Source organism: Schistocerca americana, chromosome X (assembly GCF_021461395.2).
Source record: "Schistocerca americana isolate TAMUIC-IGC-003095 chromosome X, iqSchAmer2.1, whole genome shotgun sequence".
In the NCBI taxonomy this organism is placed as follows: domain Eukaryota; kingdom Metazoa; phylum Arthropoda; class Insecta; order Orthoptera; family Acrididae; genus Schistocerca; species Schistocerca americana.
In genome coordinates this window covers 753,118,646-753,137,272 of record NC_060130.1, presented here as the reverse complement: position 1 = coordinate 753,137,272, position 18,627 = coordinate 753,118,646, and the positions used below count along the sequence as shown (strand labels likewise).

Sequence of the window (18,627 nt, the reverse complement as noted above, 5' to 3'; positions counted from 1 at the left end):
GAGACTTCCTCCCCAGTCCAAAGAAAAAGGTAAACATCTTAGCTTAATTTCATTCACAGCAATATTAGGCATAATATGTACCAAACGCAAAATCATATCGACTTTGCAAAGTTTTCGAATTTTGCTCAGCGTCATACTTAAACGCGAATATCACAATATGACCATTATTGAAATTCTGGGCACTTCACCATGAAGCTGACATACAAAGCTATAGGTTAGGTTTTCGGATTAGTGTCTGTAAAACCATTTTGCAAAGATTGAAGGGCGTGGGTCTTAATTCTGTTAGCACAGCGCGTCGCCGAAAGCGGGCGAAGAATGTGTCATTTTATTCCGGCTCGCCGGCAGGCGCCGGGCCGCGCTAGTCGGCGCGGACACCCGGCTGCCATTGTGAGCTGCCTCATTAGATAACAAGGGGATATTTTCTGCGCTGGGTCAAGCCACCTCGCGCTAGGTCCCCCACGCGCAGGTAGCCTGCTTTCTTTCTGTGCGTACCCTTACACCTGATGTGTGCCCGCCGATGGCCACATTGGGTCTCACACCTGACTATGGGTGCAAGCAGGGGAGGCTGTGGGGAAGAGGGGCGCATTGGGGTCAGACCCCCCCCCCCCCCCCCGAGGGATTTCATTTGGTTTACGAATATGAAAAAGAACCTGTAGGGGCCGAATTTATGACCAAAAATACCCGGAAAATTAATACTAAAATGATATAAAACATATCTAAAAAAGTTACAAAATAAACTAAATTAATGAAAAACTTTACACGAGGTTGTAACCGAAATTACAAAAATGATAGCAAAATCTAATTCTTTTAACATGTACGAAAATTGCTGTATAACCATCTTAGTACAGAAAAATGCTGAAGATTAGATGGGTAGATCATGTAACTAATGAGGAGGTATTGATCAGAATTGGGGAGAAGAGGAATTTGTGGCACAACTGGACTAGAAGAAGGGATCGGTTGGCATGACATGTTCTGAGACATCAACGGCTCACCAATTTGGTATTGGAGGGCAGTATGGAGGGTAAAAATAGTAGAGGGAGACCAAGAGATGAATACACTACGCATATTTAGAAGGATGTAGGTTGCAGTAGGTACTGGGAGATGAAGATGCTTGCACAGGATAGAGTAGGATGAAGAGCTGCATCAAACCAGTCTCAGGACTGAAGAACACAATAACAACAACAACAACAACAACAACATCTTAGGGCTACTGCAATATTCTTGAGCAACACTGTTGCGTTTCTCCTAGAGCATTGCTCGTTCTTACCAACACTGATAGAATGAATCATTGTGTCATAACTAGGGGTTAAACACAAACAAGTAAAAAATGAAGTAAAACCTCAAAAATGACATAATCCTTGAGAAATTTAGTACTTTGTTCTGCTGCACTTGCAGCTTTTGCATCTTGTCTGAAGCAGTGTAAGCACACTCAGGACAGGTGTACTCCAAAATGGGGCGATACCATGCAATTGAATTTAAATAAAGAATTCAAAAAAATGTCATTACTTTCAACTCTGCAAAGTTGGTCAGACTTATTGCAGTGCGTTGAACACATTTAACAACAGTGTTATACAATTACGATGCGTAGTGAGTGCGAATGATTTATCCAAGAAGAACTGATGTTGAAGCTTGTGGTAGTGGTTCAAAAATGCAAAATGTGGGAAACGTTAACCACATGAAATTTTTAACTACAGGAAAAAGATTAATAGAGGGAATAAGTCTTACAATGGGACCAATAGAAAATTAGGTAAATTGTGGGAAAATGTAAAATCTAGGAATGTAATTGTACTGTTAGCTTGTTTATATTGACCAGGTAGTAATAGTGTACTGTAGAAACCTATATGAGAAAATGAGTGCATAACAATGTCCTCAACATTTCTTAATCACACGTACGGGGAGAAATGTTTTGCCACTATTGAAATGAAAACCTGGGGGCACCACTGCACCTGATGCCATGGACTGGCCTGGCGCCAAAACATCCATCAACATGTTAAAATAGCAAAAGACGATTACAGATTGTTCAATGAACTCCAGAGGGAAACAACAGAGAAAGCTAGTTGTGCACCATGTGGAGAGCTGTTCCTAAAATTATAAAAACAACTCTGTACGGAAGACTATGAAGATATTACTTCTACACATATAGTGTGAGTCACCTAAACTGTTAACCACACAATTTAGTTACCACATGGATTCTGACACGAGATAATACAGAAGTATTAAGCATTTTGCAGAGGGACATGCTCCTAATTTTTTTATCTCCCAAACCATTAAAGCAATTAGTCTCTTTTTAATGGAACACTGCAGTTTTCAAAACTTTTTTTAATGAGCCATATAAACGTGAATATTTGTTAATAGGCTACTCCATCTTAAATCTGAAGAAAAATGATTAAATTGATCTCATATTATTTAAAATCATTAATATTTTTCCAGCACTATCAGAAAGCTGAGTGTGATCGGAGAGTGCTGAGTGGCCATATTACCTCCCAGATTTATGCTGTATTTAACAGTTTGTACACAACCACATCGTGGTAATATATTTTGCTGTACTCATGCACACATTAAGTAAAAGTAACCACGAAACTGCATGTTCTGAGCCATAGTATGTGGCTGTGTCATGTTTCTGAGCAAAGAAATCGCCCGTTTTACCCTAAACGACCAGCACGAGCAGTTAGTCAATATCGAACATTCAGTGTAAGGCAGCAACACCACAGACATATACAGAATTAATAAAAGAAAAAAAAAAAAAAGGTCACCGAGAAGACTCGATCTTAAGCTAACATGAAAATATGAAGAGAGACTAGTGCGTTATCCACTGTGCCACATAAACACAACTATCTTGTACTGGCATTGTCGGGACAGCTGAGACTACTGTCGCTATGGATACACACTGTGAGTGAATGTTAGCAATGTGTCAGCAAAAAAAGTAATCAAGAACGCTGCCAGGAAGTGGACTCAGCACGAAGCTGGGCAATTAATTAGTTTATATGAGGAGAAGTCAGCATTCCGAAATGTATAGTTGCTGGACCACAGGAATCGAGATAAGAAGCAAAGTTTGTTGGCTAAAATGACTACTACAGATTTAACACATCCACAGAGGAAAACAACCAGAATATCCACAATCAGGCAAAGTAGTTTTACAACATACATTAGTTAATTCAGAGAAACAAAGGAAGTTATGTTCAAAATTGATCGCTCTGGAACTCAGAAAATGACCATCTAACTTCAAGTAATACAGCTGTATCTATAATTTTATATGACGTGATATTTATTGTTTATTTCTTGTCCAGCAAGTGGAACATCTTGGTGACGATTCTGCAACGGTGGTGATGATTTTGAAGAATGTGTTCTGACTAGTTGCACTTCTCTTCTTATTTACAACCATGACCGGTTTTGGTCGTCCTGTACCTCATCATGACATCTGACTTATAACACTAGACATTGGCCATGGGGGCAGAAACCAGTCGTGGTTCTAAATAAACAGACAAGTGCATCTGGTGTGAACATTATCTTCAAAATTTATGGATTATATTATTATACTGAATGTTGAAGAACAAACCTTAAGGCATTTGCGGGTGGCTCCTCAAATTCAATATAAGTATAAACACTGAAATAAATGACCTCCGAAAATGCTTCATTTATCACATATCCTCCCTATTTGCCTTTAGAAAGTCTAAGGGTATCAAGATTAAATTAGTGTAAAGTTGTTTCATTGTAATCATTACCTTACCAAATATTAAAGAGAAAAAAATGTGGCCGAGGGTAGAAATATTAGTGTCACAAGCAATCTGTCTTTAACAATACTGAACTGACGCATAACAGTATCTAGACTGGCAATTTTGGGTCCAATTATAATGAATATTTTGTCCATCACTGATATTCTCATAGTATTTCGATACTGATGAGGATTTTTCATCTCAAGGTCTACAATGAGATTCATGCACGCTCCAAAATCCTCCCGCCACCTAATCCACTGTCTTATCCAACACGAAGACTCTCGGTTTACGTTTATCTTTTCCACTGAAAGTACAGCTGTCACCCGACACTTAGAACTATGATACGGAAATATCGCAGAGAGTGATCTCTCTGCTCTCACAGTCACTCTCACTCTGCTGTGTGTAAACGCTTCCGACATCTGCTCTCCAAGACTCTCAGACACAGAAAGTACTCACAAGTAACTATCAGCGAAATGTCGCCCCTAGTATAAACAACACTGCAAGTAGTATCTGAGAGTACCAAACAGTCTGAGAGCAAAAAACTCTCACGTGTATTCCAGCCCTGGTTGTGATGGGCTGCCGCCTGCTACTGAATTTGGGGAGAGGCCCCGGAACTAGTCAAAGGTCACCAGCAGGCCTTAAAGACTGATTGGCTGCGTCTGCTTACATATCGTTATCTCCTGACCCTCTGTTGCATGTAAATATGACTTGTCAACATTTTTGAGCCTGAAAGTGTATTGTACACATATATTGTTAGGGTCCCTGGAACTACCTGTGCATGTTGGAATCCAGGACAAAGCACTTAAACTCGGTACTCATCATTCAGAACATAGCAGAATGTCACAGTTATCACACTCGATACTGCCCACTGACACAATTCATTAGGTGTGGTTATGTGGTTTCACCTTTGGCTTGCTCGAGATCTACTCATCTGACAGTTCCCCCCACCCCATCGCATGGAGATGTTGCAAAAAAGTGCCACTCTGCACGTACACCAAAGTCTTCTAGATGACTACATAAATTTGGAGAAAGTTTTCTGATTTTTATATTGAGATGAAGCACCATTAGTAAAGTAAATTGTTTGAACAAATTTTGAAATTTATATTTGAAGAATTTTTATTACATCCCTGAAACAAGAGAAATGCAACTGTATTGAGCTTCAAACAATCGGAAGTTGCAACGAATGACACACAGTTGATAGAACCATCACCCTTGTCATAAACAGCAAAGGATGTAGCATGGCCTGGCGGTTATTTCAGCAAAATCCGGAGACCTCATCCTCAATGAAAATTGAGTAATTTTCCTAAAAATCCATTGAAATGGCAATTTCTATTGCTTGCAGGCTACTTTTTGCTTCCTGGTAGTATTAATTTTGCTTTGAATAGTTTCCAAGCTATGAGTCTCAGTATCACGTGATTTTATTAAATTACGGTAACTGATTATCAAAAAAACTTGTAAGCACTTATCACATTTGTGAGTTTGCAAAAGTTATTAACTTAACGTTTACCTTAGATGAGAAAACTTGTCCCCTGCATAAAATGCAAGGTTTCCTGCTGTGCTAAATGAAGTGGAATAGCCCTAAAATTTGAAGCAAAATTTTCACAACAAAAGAAAGCATCACATGTGAAGTCAAAGACTGCCACCAAAAGGCATTTTCACCCGTACTGCTGCTGTTTACCCACGTTGACAGCTGCATGGCTGCCACCAACCAAAGCACCTGATGCCCAACGCCGTGTGCCTAGCGGTGAAACGTCCATCACTAAGTGTGCGGCAGTCAACATGTTAAACAAGAGGTAACAGAGCAGTACCTGTACCTTGTCTGGTCCATAAATGGAAGGCATAATACAAACAAAATTTGTTGTGCTCAGTGAAGACCAGTACACATTATGCAGCCATTCCTTTATAAGAAAAATATCAATTCTGATTTCTAATTTGGCATTACTGAACAGTCATGATTATGAATGTGTGATGACGAAACTCAAGAATGTAAATACTGGTATGCTTGGGAACAAAATTTTATGAAAAATATAGTATCCCAAAGTCACGTGAGTAAAGCTATTAACCTGACGGCTGGTTTCAACATCAGTACTTTAATAGGCATGGTTACCTTGGAGATGGTACGTAACTGCCTTCTTCTGGCCTTTGAATTCCCTTACCCAGGGATATGGGGATGCACAGTTTAATGTGGACTCCAGACCACAGTGAAACTTGACATTTTCCACACCAAAAAATCTTCTAAGATGCGAAAGATGTGATAAATGATAGACAAAAATCCCAGGACTGACTGGGAACTGAATCTGAGACCACAGGATCCATAGTCTAGCACTTAACCACAATTGCACACTGAAAAGAAAATATTGTCATAAATATGCGACAGCACAAAATTTTAAAATTGTACATTTGGTTTAGTGTTGGCAGAAATAAATGGAAACCACAAGGCAACTTGCTGGATGGTCCTATTGTCATAACACAGCACACATGAAGTTACAATATGAAACATTCTATTTAACAAGTCCCAAATATGCACACATATGGATCTTCATGCCAAGTTAGTAATCTATGTCACTGGCAAATGTCATATTTAGAGAAGAGCGAGTTCACTTGAACCCATTCATGACGAATAAATTTCACCTTGCCGAAAAATTTCAGAATACCATGCACTCACAAAAATGTGTCGACGTGAAAGCTTAGTAAAACTAGGAAACACATATTCTGTCTGATATCCTCTCACGAACTGTAGTTATGCTAATTTTGATCTCAGTGGCTTCAGGTCTTTCAACTGCAGCAAACATACATGGTTATCATAAAAAGTATAGCCTAACCAATTTCTGCAAAATAGTGCCTATCCAGAAGATTGGTACAGTAAAAAAAGATCCAAAAATGGTTAAAATCTACGCACCTAATTTTCTCTTCAAAGAATTTAAAACTACAGCGATTATTACTTACTCCCTACTGGCACTGAAAGTGAAACAGTCATTTTTTTACAATCGAACAGAGTTCATATATTTCTCTGGTCAATCTGATTTAAGATTTCTCTAGATACTTGTGAATGGTTTCAGCAACATGTCACACACCATATTCTTTCTTAAACCTAGTTCTACTGAAAAAGTGCTCTACATTTACTGAACTTACTGTAGACAAGAAGTTACACATCAGTATTCTTCCTTCTTTTTATTCAGACATGTTGAATGTCTACTAGAGCTAATGAGGCATGGTTACAAAGCACCAGGGGGATCAGCATGAAATATAACATGATCATCCATAAAATAACATCCTTGTACAGTGCTTATCTTCACTGCCATAGAAAAGCAGATGCATCATTCTTCTGCTCAAAACGTCCGGTGAGGCTGTAGCACAGGTATTTGGATAAGACAACTATGAACATAAGCAAGCTCATTCTTCTATATACAAACAGGTTGTAGTTTATACATTTCCCACATCTAACACCTTTACTTGCAGCACCTGGTGAAGATGTGCATAGAGGCCTATACTGCACACAAAAATGAAAATTGTTAAGCAGGTTGGTGAACTATAAGAATGTCTTCGTTTGATAAAGTTTTCACTTGCATAAGCTAAACTTAACTGTGTAGCACATACATGTAGATACTTTCACTGACGTATTTATATTTCTACATCTCTACGCCACAATTCATTGTGTATCAGAAGATGTAGTTTCCATAATTATTCATGACTCCCACTTCTTCCCTATATGTGTCTTAATTTTCTTATCTAACTCTTATTGATCTTACTGAACCTATCACGACTGCAGTATTCCACTTCACAATCTATCATAAACAACTACTCCTAAAAAATTAAGCAACAAATTTTGTGAGAAGGCTTTTTTTATTATACTTATAACTCTCACATCTCTTGTTTTTCTTCCTTTAGGTAACATGTTATGGACCCCAACACTCAGTTTTCAAGGGTAGTCACTTGTGAAAGCTGTAGGCCATTTAGATTTGCTGGTGCATTGCATTTTTGCAAAATTCTCCAACAAACAAAAGCCTTTCATTCAGTGCTGCCACTTCCCTTCACCCTTTCCCAAAACCATTCTAATTTTTAGAGACTGTTCCACTTCACATCAGCTCAAAAGTAACTACATGTGACAAAAAACACCAGTTTATCACTAATTCTGTTGTCTGATATTATGACATCCCTCCTCCTGTTTCTACAGATTATCTTGCATCTATCTACATTTAAAATAAGCTGGCGACCACTACAAAATGCGGCAATGCTGCCTTAAATTCCTCTGGTATTCCTCGCAACTTTCTAACAATGTTTTCCTGCAGATAATAATCTTTGGGTTTTATTCACTCCAACTGATAAAACTGAATAGATTATTTGAAAAACTTGTAAGCCTTGTGCTGTTTCCCAGGGCCACAACCTACAGTAATTTTGTTCCCTCAGTGAAAAATATCTATTTGAGCAAATGTCTAAAAGCTCCCACAGCAGACTTTGATCTACTCCTTTTTTTTTTTTTTTTTTTTTAAAAAAAAGGAGATGATTATTTAGTACTGGCAATACTGAGAACAAATTAAGATGTTGGGGTACCCTTAATTCATACTTATGACATACACAGAGGTGGAATGACAGAGCATTCCCAACATGTATTCTCAAATACAATATCTGATACCTTTCCAATATGGTTCAACGGTTTTCCTTAATATGTTGGATAACCAGCACATTTAAGAAAACTTACAACAAAAAGGGAACATTATCTCTTGAAGGTGTTTTTATGTGGATAGACATATAGATAGAAAGTCAAATATGAGGGTTTAAGTTACAAGTTCTTTTGGTTCTGCCCAATTTAACATTCATCACCCATATTCCACGAACTGTTGAAACAACACCATTATGTTATATGAATGTGATATGAAACCAAATAGCGCAGAAAAGGACAAGGCACACAGCAAGGTGGTGCATTGGTTAACACATTTGACTTGTATTCAGACTGATGAGGTGACGTTTTCCTGTTCTGTAGTTTTCACAAAGCATTATTGGATTACTAGTTTCGGCAATATGTATTGCCATCCTCATATTTATAAAACTGGGCAGTGGTGGTTACAGTTACATCACACAATGCTTACACTACTCTACTACTCTTGTCACACAAGGACTATACAACATACATAAAAAAGATTGAAGCATTACAATGACATGCCAGATGTGTTTTATGATAAGGTATGCATAACTTTGAGCAGCATGGCATGAACAAGACAGATATTTATTTATTCTTCACAATTACAGCCATTATCTCAAAAGCAAAAATAGGTCATAAAAATCACATTTCCTCGGAGAGTAATAAATTTTGTATTAAATATTAATTTCTAATATGTAATTTTTAAAATACTACAACTATTTCTACTACTACAAAACTACAACAAAACCCTTAAAACAGTTACTCAACTACGAACACAACTATAAGCACTACAGAATTTGTTCAATTATTTTGGTACATTTGACTTCTAGATGGTTATTTCCACTACTGGATCCGCCATTATTCTGCCTCAATCAGCCGTCATTGCCTGCTGGATTCGTTGGGCACTGGGCAGCACATCAGCAGCATTTCCAATATAGCAAGTAATTTCACCCCATCACTGTCATGTCTTCAAGTCCACACTTCCATGATCATTTGCACCAACACAATGAAGATCCTTGGGACACTATTTCATTTGATGGTCGTCAACCTTTATCTTCTTGCCATCTGCAGAGTATGTTGACTAACCTGAATGGCTGCATCCTGACTTATTGTTGCATTCCTCATGAAGCCTTCCTTGGCCTTCCTGGATACTGTATCTGCAGTATCCTCCAAGATGCACCACATTGACTTGCTCCTTAGTGCTGCTGTGGAATCCAACATCCTTAATACCTGATGTCTATTACCTGCCACATCTTCATGGGGTGTGCAGTCCACAATGTCTGTTCTGGTGTGCCCACTGCCGCAGATGCAGCAGTCATTCATCTGTCTCTTAATCCAGTATAGATAAATAGCATAAGGACCATGTCTAATCAAGTCATATATCAATCCACTCGAGGCGTTAAGAAATCTCATTTTTAACAGCTCCCTGATGTTAGGGAGAAATTCTTATGTGCCTGCAGTGTCCCATTCATTTTGCCACAGTCATAATATACGATCTTTTACTGCCTTTTTCGAATTGGCCTCAGTCGAAAGCACCCTTTATAATTCCATTTGGTTGCCTTTCTTTACACAGTAAAAGGCTCCCCTTTTCCTAATTTCCCACTCCAGTGAGAATATTCCTAGAATTACTAACAAAGCATCATTCAGGGTAGTGCAGTAGGCACCCATTAATACTACTGCCCAGTTTTATGGATATGAGGATGGCAATACATACTGCCGATACTAGTAGTCCGTTAATTGTGTTAACAAAGCGATCTTGACAAATAAATTGGTTATCAAAAGAAGCACTCACCATTTATTTCTTCTCACTAATGAGGCTGGCTTCACAAACTGCAATCTATGAGCCCAAAAACTCATACCATATCCTACAACTGATGCTAATATAGAGTCTTGATATAGTCTGATTGTTTTCAAGGAAAGCCAAAACTGCCTATCTGCAATGGTTATAATTTTATTCATCACATTTGAAAGATACGTGCCACATCTTGCCTTCGTGATATAAAGCCATGTTGGCTGTGACAGAGAAACTGAGAGAAGGTAGTCAGCAACTTACTCACAGCCAACATGTCTTTATACCACAAAGCGGCATTGTATGGCATGTATCTGTCTTGTTTGCGCCATGCGTACTCGAAGTTTTCCATACTTTATGGCAGAACACCTGACACGCCATTGTAACACCTCGAATTTTGTATGCATATTGTGTAGTCCTTATGTGACAGAGTGGTGTAAGCACTGTATGACGTAAATACCACTGCCCAGTTTTATGGATATGAGGATGGCAATACATACCCCCGAAACTAGTAGTTGTTAATTGTGTTAACAACGTGATCTTGACAAATAAATTGGTTATCAAAAGAAGACTAAAACACAAAATTATGGATCACCTCCTGCACTGAATGATCATGTCATGTAACCGTAATACCATTTACTGGCACTGTCTTCCTGACCTCTGTCTCTATCAATCTCTGTCCTCCACCTATTGCAACACTCTTCCCACCTTTTTTCCTGCCACCCACTTTTGTTAGGTTTGTAGGTGTACAGACAAAACCACACTGCCTTCTCAGCAGCCGCCTATCATGCCGCTCTTACCCCGACCTTTCCTTGAACCCCAATGTACCTTTGTGTGCAGCTGAGAAGGCTTTCCTTCTTTCTTAATCGTATGTATGTGCACCTGACAAAGAATGTAAGTGCGAAAAGGTGATCTACAGCAACATGCAAAATCTTTCATTTTTATTGAGCAGCCTCCTCCTCATGTCACATAACTGCTACCAAAACACACAATGTTTTCTGCAGCTACTTACACTCATGAGTTAACTTAATTTGTAGAAATGTTGACAAGTGAGTCATTATTTTTTTCATATGTTTATTTACTGCATTTTACACAGTTGGCCAATTTTGGCCAGGCCACTGTGGAGAGCTACAAGTACCAAAACATACACCATCTAGGCATCCTCATATCATGGTTCCCAATATCCACTATGGCAGATGGAAGAATAGACAACAATGTATCTCATTATAAGTAACGAACATTGTCATTTCAGAAGTTAATGAGCGTACTCAACTTTATAGCACTAGTTACTGAAAACCGAGAAACAAAATCACGATGAAACTTCCTGAGAGATTAAAACTATCTGATGGACTGAAACTTGAACTCCGCACCTTTGTCTTTTGCAGGTAAGTGCTCTACCGGCTGAGCTATCCGAGCGCAACTCGCGACCCGTCCTCACAGCTTTACTGCAAGGAGTGCTAGTCTTGCAAGCTTCACAAGAGAACTTCTATTATGTTTGGAATGTAGGGGATGAGGTACTGGCAGAAGTAAAGCTGTGAGGACGGGTCTTGAGTTGTGCTCAAATAGCTCGGTCGGTAAAGCACTTGCCTGCAAAAGGCAATGGTCCAGAGTTTGAGTCTCAGTCCAGGACACAGTTTTAATCAGAAAGTTTCATATCGGTGCACACACTGCTGCAGAGTGAAAATTTCATCCCAGAAACTCGCAATGACCATTGCTGTATTCCAGTGACTATTGTTTTAAAGTTGACGCTTACATGAGTATGCTCTCACTTTCAAAACAAATATATCCTTTACTTATAATCAGATATATTGCTGTTCATGCTTCCACTAGCCACGGTGGATATTCAGAGGTATGATATGAGTATGCCTACTGAGAGGAGGAGATTTGATATCTATAGCACTTGTTCATGTTTCCACCTGCTGTGGTGGATATTAACACCTATGATATGAGTATGCCTAAATGGTGTCACGATTTTGACACTATTAGCACTTGAGAGTGGACTGTAGAGCCAACATTCAATAAATACGAATTCTTGGAAATCAAGCAATAAGAGTCGAGGTGGAAACACTCCTCCGACCTTCAAGAGTGAATTTATTTTTATATTTTAAATATTATTCAATCCTAGTGAACAAACTTTTTCCTGTTTTCGCCAGTCTCCCATAAGAATATCAGGCCTGTGATACTAGAAAATCGAACTGAAAGTGTGCATCAGTCTCAGCATCAACTCTCTTTTCTTCTTTTATACCTGTCACAGTTTTAATCCCAGGTTAACAGAAGCAGGTAAGCCATACAATCACTAGTAACAGGCATTAGCCAAAGGCCTGTTCTAGAAAACAAAAATATTTGCATTTGCCAGAAGATATCAATTACAATCAAGGAAAACCTAAAGTAGGCTAGCTAAAATAAAATATCCTGTCCGCAAACAGGAGACCACTATCTTATAGGTGTGGCTACCAATAGCCATGAAATCAGTTTTGGTTGTGAGAGGCATTATTGATTCAAATATAATGAATATAACATGTGGTAGATTAAAGAAGCTGTAAGCGAAAGTTCAAGGTTCAATCTTTTATCATATTCTATAACTCTGGATTACAATAACCCCCCAACCCAACTTGAAAATTGCACAACTGATGAACAGTATAAGTACATAATATCCATGGTAATACTCACCAGAGAGTTCTCTATTCTGTAATGCACCATTTCTAAATGTATATTATTAGTTGTTTATACAGAAATGAGTGTTAAATATGGAGCAAAAGCTGACTGTCACAGATTCTTGTCCCAACTGTAAATTGCTACATCAGTCACAAAACAGGATTTATTGGTTGACCACAATATTATTGCACCTGGGAGTGAGGACACTTGCAGTGACTTATGGAGGTCCAGTGCATAATTGTGGTTAATAGAAAGTGCACAACTGACCTTTCTTTAAACTTTTGATGTTCCAAAATTTAACACGTTTAGCTAGAATTAACGTCATGATCACGTTGGTGTTTTCCTAATAATAAAATAAATATTTAATAACTTCGCAATGCGAAAAACAATTTCCACTTTTGCATTTTTCCAGTACGTGTTTCATTGCCATTACCCCATCATCAGTGAGTTGCTTTTTATTTTATTGTAAAGTTGTACGTTTTACAGTAAAAAGTAAAGAAACTGACATTGGGAATTGTTAAATGTTAGTCTGCAACCACAATTAAGATTTCTGGTGTGTGTATGATGAGAGGGGGTGGGGGTGGGGGGGGGGGGGGGGTGGGGGGTGGCAGGGTAGAACAATGCCACTCAAGCTGAACCTCTGCAGTCATAGCTTTTAATTCTGTTTGACTCTTCAGCTCGTGCATACTTTCATGTACATGCCAATAAACAGTACTAACCTAGTTGCAGTATACTTTTCGAAGTACCAACTCATATATACAGAAACTGACTTTTCTCGCTTGACAAAAAACAAAAATTTACCAAACGTATTTACATTTCCTCTACTGTTAAGGATTCTATAATAGAGAAACTGCAAATGCTTCCTGAAAAATTTCCATGTTGTGTCAACAAAAGTTCCAGAAAGGGTGTTGTCCTGTCTGAAAAACTCTGAATACTACACATAAAAAACAGAATCATTGTTCACACAGAAATGGAAACCTTTGTTTTCATCACCAAATCAAGTCAACATTTTACTGGTGTCCTGGTGATAGCTCCAAATAGTAATGCTATAAAACATGACATTGCCATATTTGCTTTAAATTGTACGACAAAATTTAAGTTGTCAAAAACAAATGACGAATACTATTACATCCTTATACCTACTATTGCAGTTTTATGTGGGCAGTCTATGTAAAGTGATATTTTGCCTTCGTGTTATCCTACAACTCTTCAACTGTGTGTACTTCCCATAAATAAAAATATATATGACGACTTAACTCATGCTACAGTTTTTATTTTTTACTATCACAGTCTCTGTTACTACATCTTTCAACATAATTCAACAGCACAAGAATATACATAAAGGAATCAAAGCTAGTTATGCCATTGCCACTATTATGCCACACAGAAAACCTAACAAACATTTAGTCTTCTGTATCCGACTAAGGGATTAATGGGAGAGATACGTCTTCTAGGTTTCTTCCTTTGGGACATTGCGAGTTTAATCACATTCTCATTTTGTCACCCAACCAAGAGGCTACTAAATATATTTTTGAGAAACTAACAACAGCGAAATAAAACTTATTTTAAATCATTTTCTCTTGTAAATATTTTTCTTGTGTTACACAATCACCAATGGGTTTCTTTACTTTTTACTGCAAAACGTACAACTTTACAATAAAATAAAAAGCAACTCACTGATGATGGGGTAATGGCAATGAAACACGTACTGGAAAAATGCGAAAGTAGAAATTGTTTTTCGCATGGCGAAGTTATTAAATATTTATTTTATTATTAGGAAAAAACCAACGTGCAGTAATTCAGTGATCATGAGGTTAATTCTAGCTAAACGTGTTAAATTTTGGAACATCAAAAGTTTAAAGAAACTAGGCAAATTACTGTATCACTACTCACAAACTGCACTTTTTCATGGCGAGTTGTTTACTTGTGAATTATATGGACTAGGCACGAACAACAATTTGCAGATTTAAATTTAAGTAACTGAGCTATCGTTACTAACTCGCGGTATATATATCCTTATATTATTGCTGTATTATAAAAACTGACATACATTATACCGGTCACAATCTTGATGCATTAAACGAGGTGTTGATTATCGCAGGTACTTTTACATACACATACACCTACACGGAAATCTAAATTTAGTTGGCCGTATATACATGCAAGTGTTGTAAACAAAGGTTCAATTACATATAATAGATGCATCACAAACTATTAGTGATAGTGTCACATATATATATATATATATATATATAAAAGGAAAGCGCTACTACGCGACACCAAACAAATGAAATAACCACCTTACGATTCACGTGGATATTGCCATAGTAATTTATCAACAGCACTTACCCAGTATTCTTGTTCCACTGTTGCCGTCACTGTTCGAAGTTTCTGGCCGCCCATATGTTTCACCAGTATTTAACCTTTTCGTTTTTGGGGATGTATCACTTTCACTTGCACTCGATGTACTCGAAGAATAATGCCTACCCGTTGCATCATCAACATAACCAGATTTCGACAGTTTCTTGTAATCGTGATGCACCCGTTTCCTCTTCCCATGAAGAGAACTTGTTTCCTGTTGCGACGATAACTTGACGTCGTTTAGTTCCTTCGCACTGCTACACAATTCTTCAGAAACATTCACTGATGACGCCGTGGCCAGTAACCCACTTAAATTCCGGCAGCTATTTTGTCCGCATCTTTCGACGTTTTTAACTGATTTTTCTTTTTGCAAGTCACTTTCTGTGATGGCCGATTCACTAACTGCACTGTCATAAACATCAGTTTTGTTTGTATTTACATTATATTGCTCACTTGACACGGTACGTCCACATCTCTCGGATGCCATGTTAAACAAGATGAAAAAACACTCCCCACTCTATGTCGGATTTCAATATTTTATAACGAATTACACTATTGGATGGTTTTCCAGCGCCTGTATTTGCTATTGGTCCTAAGTCGCCATATTCCCTCAGAAACAACCATTCCTGACGTAGCTCTGTAAGCGCGTAGGATACTGCTTATTCGTGATCAGTGTGGTGTTTGAACAGTACTCCGAGTCGCTGCAAAGCTGTGTGGTTGATTCGTTTGTCAATTTAAAGATGTCTTCAACTGGTGTGACTCCGAAGAAACAGAGGAAATCGGAAGGATCTGCAGAAACGGAAGAAGACAGGGACTATGACAACGAGACACAAAAAGCATTGGAGGAGATAGACGCATGTCAGAATGAAATCGATGCTTTGAATGAGAAAGCTAGCGAGGAAATCCTGAAAGTTGAACAGAAGTACAACAAACTGCGAAAACCATATTTCGAGAAAAGGAATGAAATCATCAAAAGGATACCCAACTTTTGGGTAACCGCTGTATCCTTTTAGTACAGTGTTATTAAGGACACGTAACATGGATGTTGGTTATAGTGTATCATAACGTGTTTGGCCTTGTGCGCCATGTTTGTTTGTGTTTTTAGCGTGTGTAATATTTTAGTTTCTAAGGGAAGTGAAGGATTTTTTTCGATTTTCCAGCTACGGATTCGATAATTTTATTTAATCGGCGTGTCTAGTTTAGCTCCATAACTCTTAGAAGAGTGTAAATACTCTTTTAAAGTAGGATGTACAAGTTGTGTAAATGCCGGATGAACAAATGAAACCCTATGTCATTCTCCCGCCACAATCATTTGCATGGCTTTTTGAGGAAATTTTAGTTTTAAAAAACACTTTTCACCAACATTTCCTGTGAGCGCAGTTCCTAATGTATGCGTACTAGCACAATAGCCCATGTTCCTGCTACCATCACTGAGTCACGTAATGTCTTCACTGTTGTATGCGTAGTTATTCAGTGTGATAAGACAAAGTGAACCTACAGTACCACCTGTTGTAATTGAGAGGCTTTTGAAATTGGAAATAATGTAGACTTGCCAGTGCAGCTTTCCTTTTGAAGGTGCTAAGTAAATGTTCGTATAAGGCAAGCATTGATATGTGGAGTTGGAGTGTTCTCGTTGCTCTGAAAAAATATCCACCGTAAATCCGCTTCATTGTGAACTAAGGAAAGTTTTGTTTTATAATTCTTGACACAGTGTAATGCTAAACACTTCGTCGGAGTATCTGTCTTTAGTTGGTATCGCTATTGTCCATATATCTCAAAACTTGCAGTACATAACTCAAAAATGTATATTAAACAGCCTGATGTTGTCGTCTGAGAGGACTGAAATACTGTTCACATATTATACACAGAGTATGATCACGTCTATAGACAGTTTATCATCTTGAATAGTTTTCTTTCTCCACAATACAAATTTGCTATTGTTAATAAAGGAAATAACCATCCTGTTACCTTTAAAAATGTTAATGCCAATTTCATTCCCAATCTTTCATCATTTCAAACTTGGGCTCTGTCTAATGATGTTGCCAGGATGATGAACTATAATTTTCCTTCCTTTTGTTAAGAGCTGTCTGGCAGTGTTTTATGATGATATACCAGATGTCATCTCACACATACTCAATATGGCGATAGGGCTGACAATCGTAACATCTGAAGAAATTGACAGGTATGATAAACTCTTTGAATAAAACAAAAGTGTACACGGGTGTTTCACTCATACATATGTCTAGTGTGTGAATAACTATGGATTTTTTTTTTTATGAGCCTGATGTACTGCTCCTTTCTGTTCCATATCCAGATACGATAGTGTTTTTGCAAGCCTCTAAGCAGTTATATTTATAATAATAACTATATTGGTGACTGAATATTCATAGATTCAGCACTATCAGTCAGATCACTTGTGGTAGTCACAGAGTGTGGGAACCACTCTACATCTACAAGACTACTGTGCAGTTCACACTGTCTGTCATTCCTATCCTGATTGACGTGCGAGGTAAAGCAAGCCTTTCTGTGGGACCTCTGATTTCTCTTTTTTATTACGATCATCATTTCTCCCTATCTAGTGGCCATCAGCAAAATATTTTCTCATTTGGAGGAGGAAGTTGGGGCTTGAAATTTTGCAAAAAGATGTCATTGCAATGAAAAATGCATTTGTTTTAATGATTGACAACCCAGCTTACATGTCGTATCAGGGACACACACTCTCCTCTTTCACGATCGTACAAAATATGCTGTTCTCCTTTGAACTTTTTTGATGTCGTCCTCATGATCATACAAAACATGCTGTTCTCTGAACAGTTTTTTTAGTTCGTTTGTTGCATCTTCTAAGTGTTCTGTGTGTAAAACAGTCTTTGTTTTGCATTCCCAACAATATGTATGTCATCGTTCCAATTTAAATTGCGTGTAACTGTAATCCTTTTGTATTTAGCTGAATTGACAGGCTTTGTATGTAGGTGAGTTATTGTGTAATCAAAATTTAACGAATTCATTTTAGTAGTAATGTTGACGACCTTGCACTTTTTTTTTCTCAGTTGCAGCTTTTCACACCATCTTCTCATTACTTTATTAGACAGTAAATGAAAGCATCATCTGCAAACAAGATTCTTCTTAGATTGTCCCCTGAATCATTTAAACAGGCTTTTGAAGGAGAAATGGTCAATATAATGGAAACAATCATTTGAAGCAAAAATGTCTAACAAGAATGGCCTCTAAAAGGCATACCTGATAAGGTAGGAGTACATGTTCATCTTCACTATTATAAGACACATCTCTTCTACTGAACAAGTGCTCACGGCCCTTAAGGTATGCACATTTTAGAACCCATGTTGACTAGACTTTTTCTTGCTTTGAATGATCATTACAGTCATATCCATAAATACTGACCTTTCCTCATATGAAACCCTGTATTCCTTGGGAATGCTAGATATCATTTCTGTTTTACTCAATGAATTTGT

General features: G+C 37.9%; 2 protein-coding genes across 4 annotated transcripts in view; one reads left to right on the top strand and one right to left on the bottom strand.

The window, feature by feature from the left end:
* Nucleotides 1-15,623, bottom strand: part of LOC124556298 — a 391,641-nt gene extending 376,018 nt beyond the window's left edge. Inside the window, exon 1 of the mRNA XM_047130273.1 lies at nucleotides 15,146-15,623. The gene's annotated coding sequence lies outside the window, so the exon portion shown is untranslated. The remainder of the gene's footprint in view (nucleotides 1-15,145) is intronic.
* A 193-nt stretch (nucleotides 15,624-15,816) lies between these two features.
* LOC124554804 (protein SET) overlaps nucleotides 15,817-18,627 on the top strand; it is a 61,234-nt gene continuing 58,423 nt past the window's right edge. For 2 of the 3 annotated variants that reach the window (XM_047128458.1, XM_047128457.1), the window contains exon 1: nucleotides 15,818-16,158. In XM_047128458.1, coding sequence (XP_046984414.1) covers nucleotides 15,898-16,158 — 261 coding nt within the window. In that variant the 5' untranslated portion in view covers nucleotides 15,818-15,897. Of the gene's footprint in view, nucleotides 16,159-18,627 lie in introns of all 3 variants that reach the window. The other variant, XM_047128459.1, reaches the window with a different exon arrangement.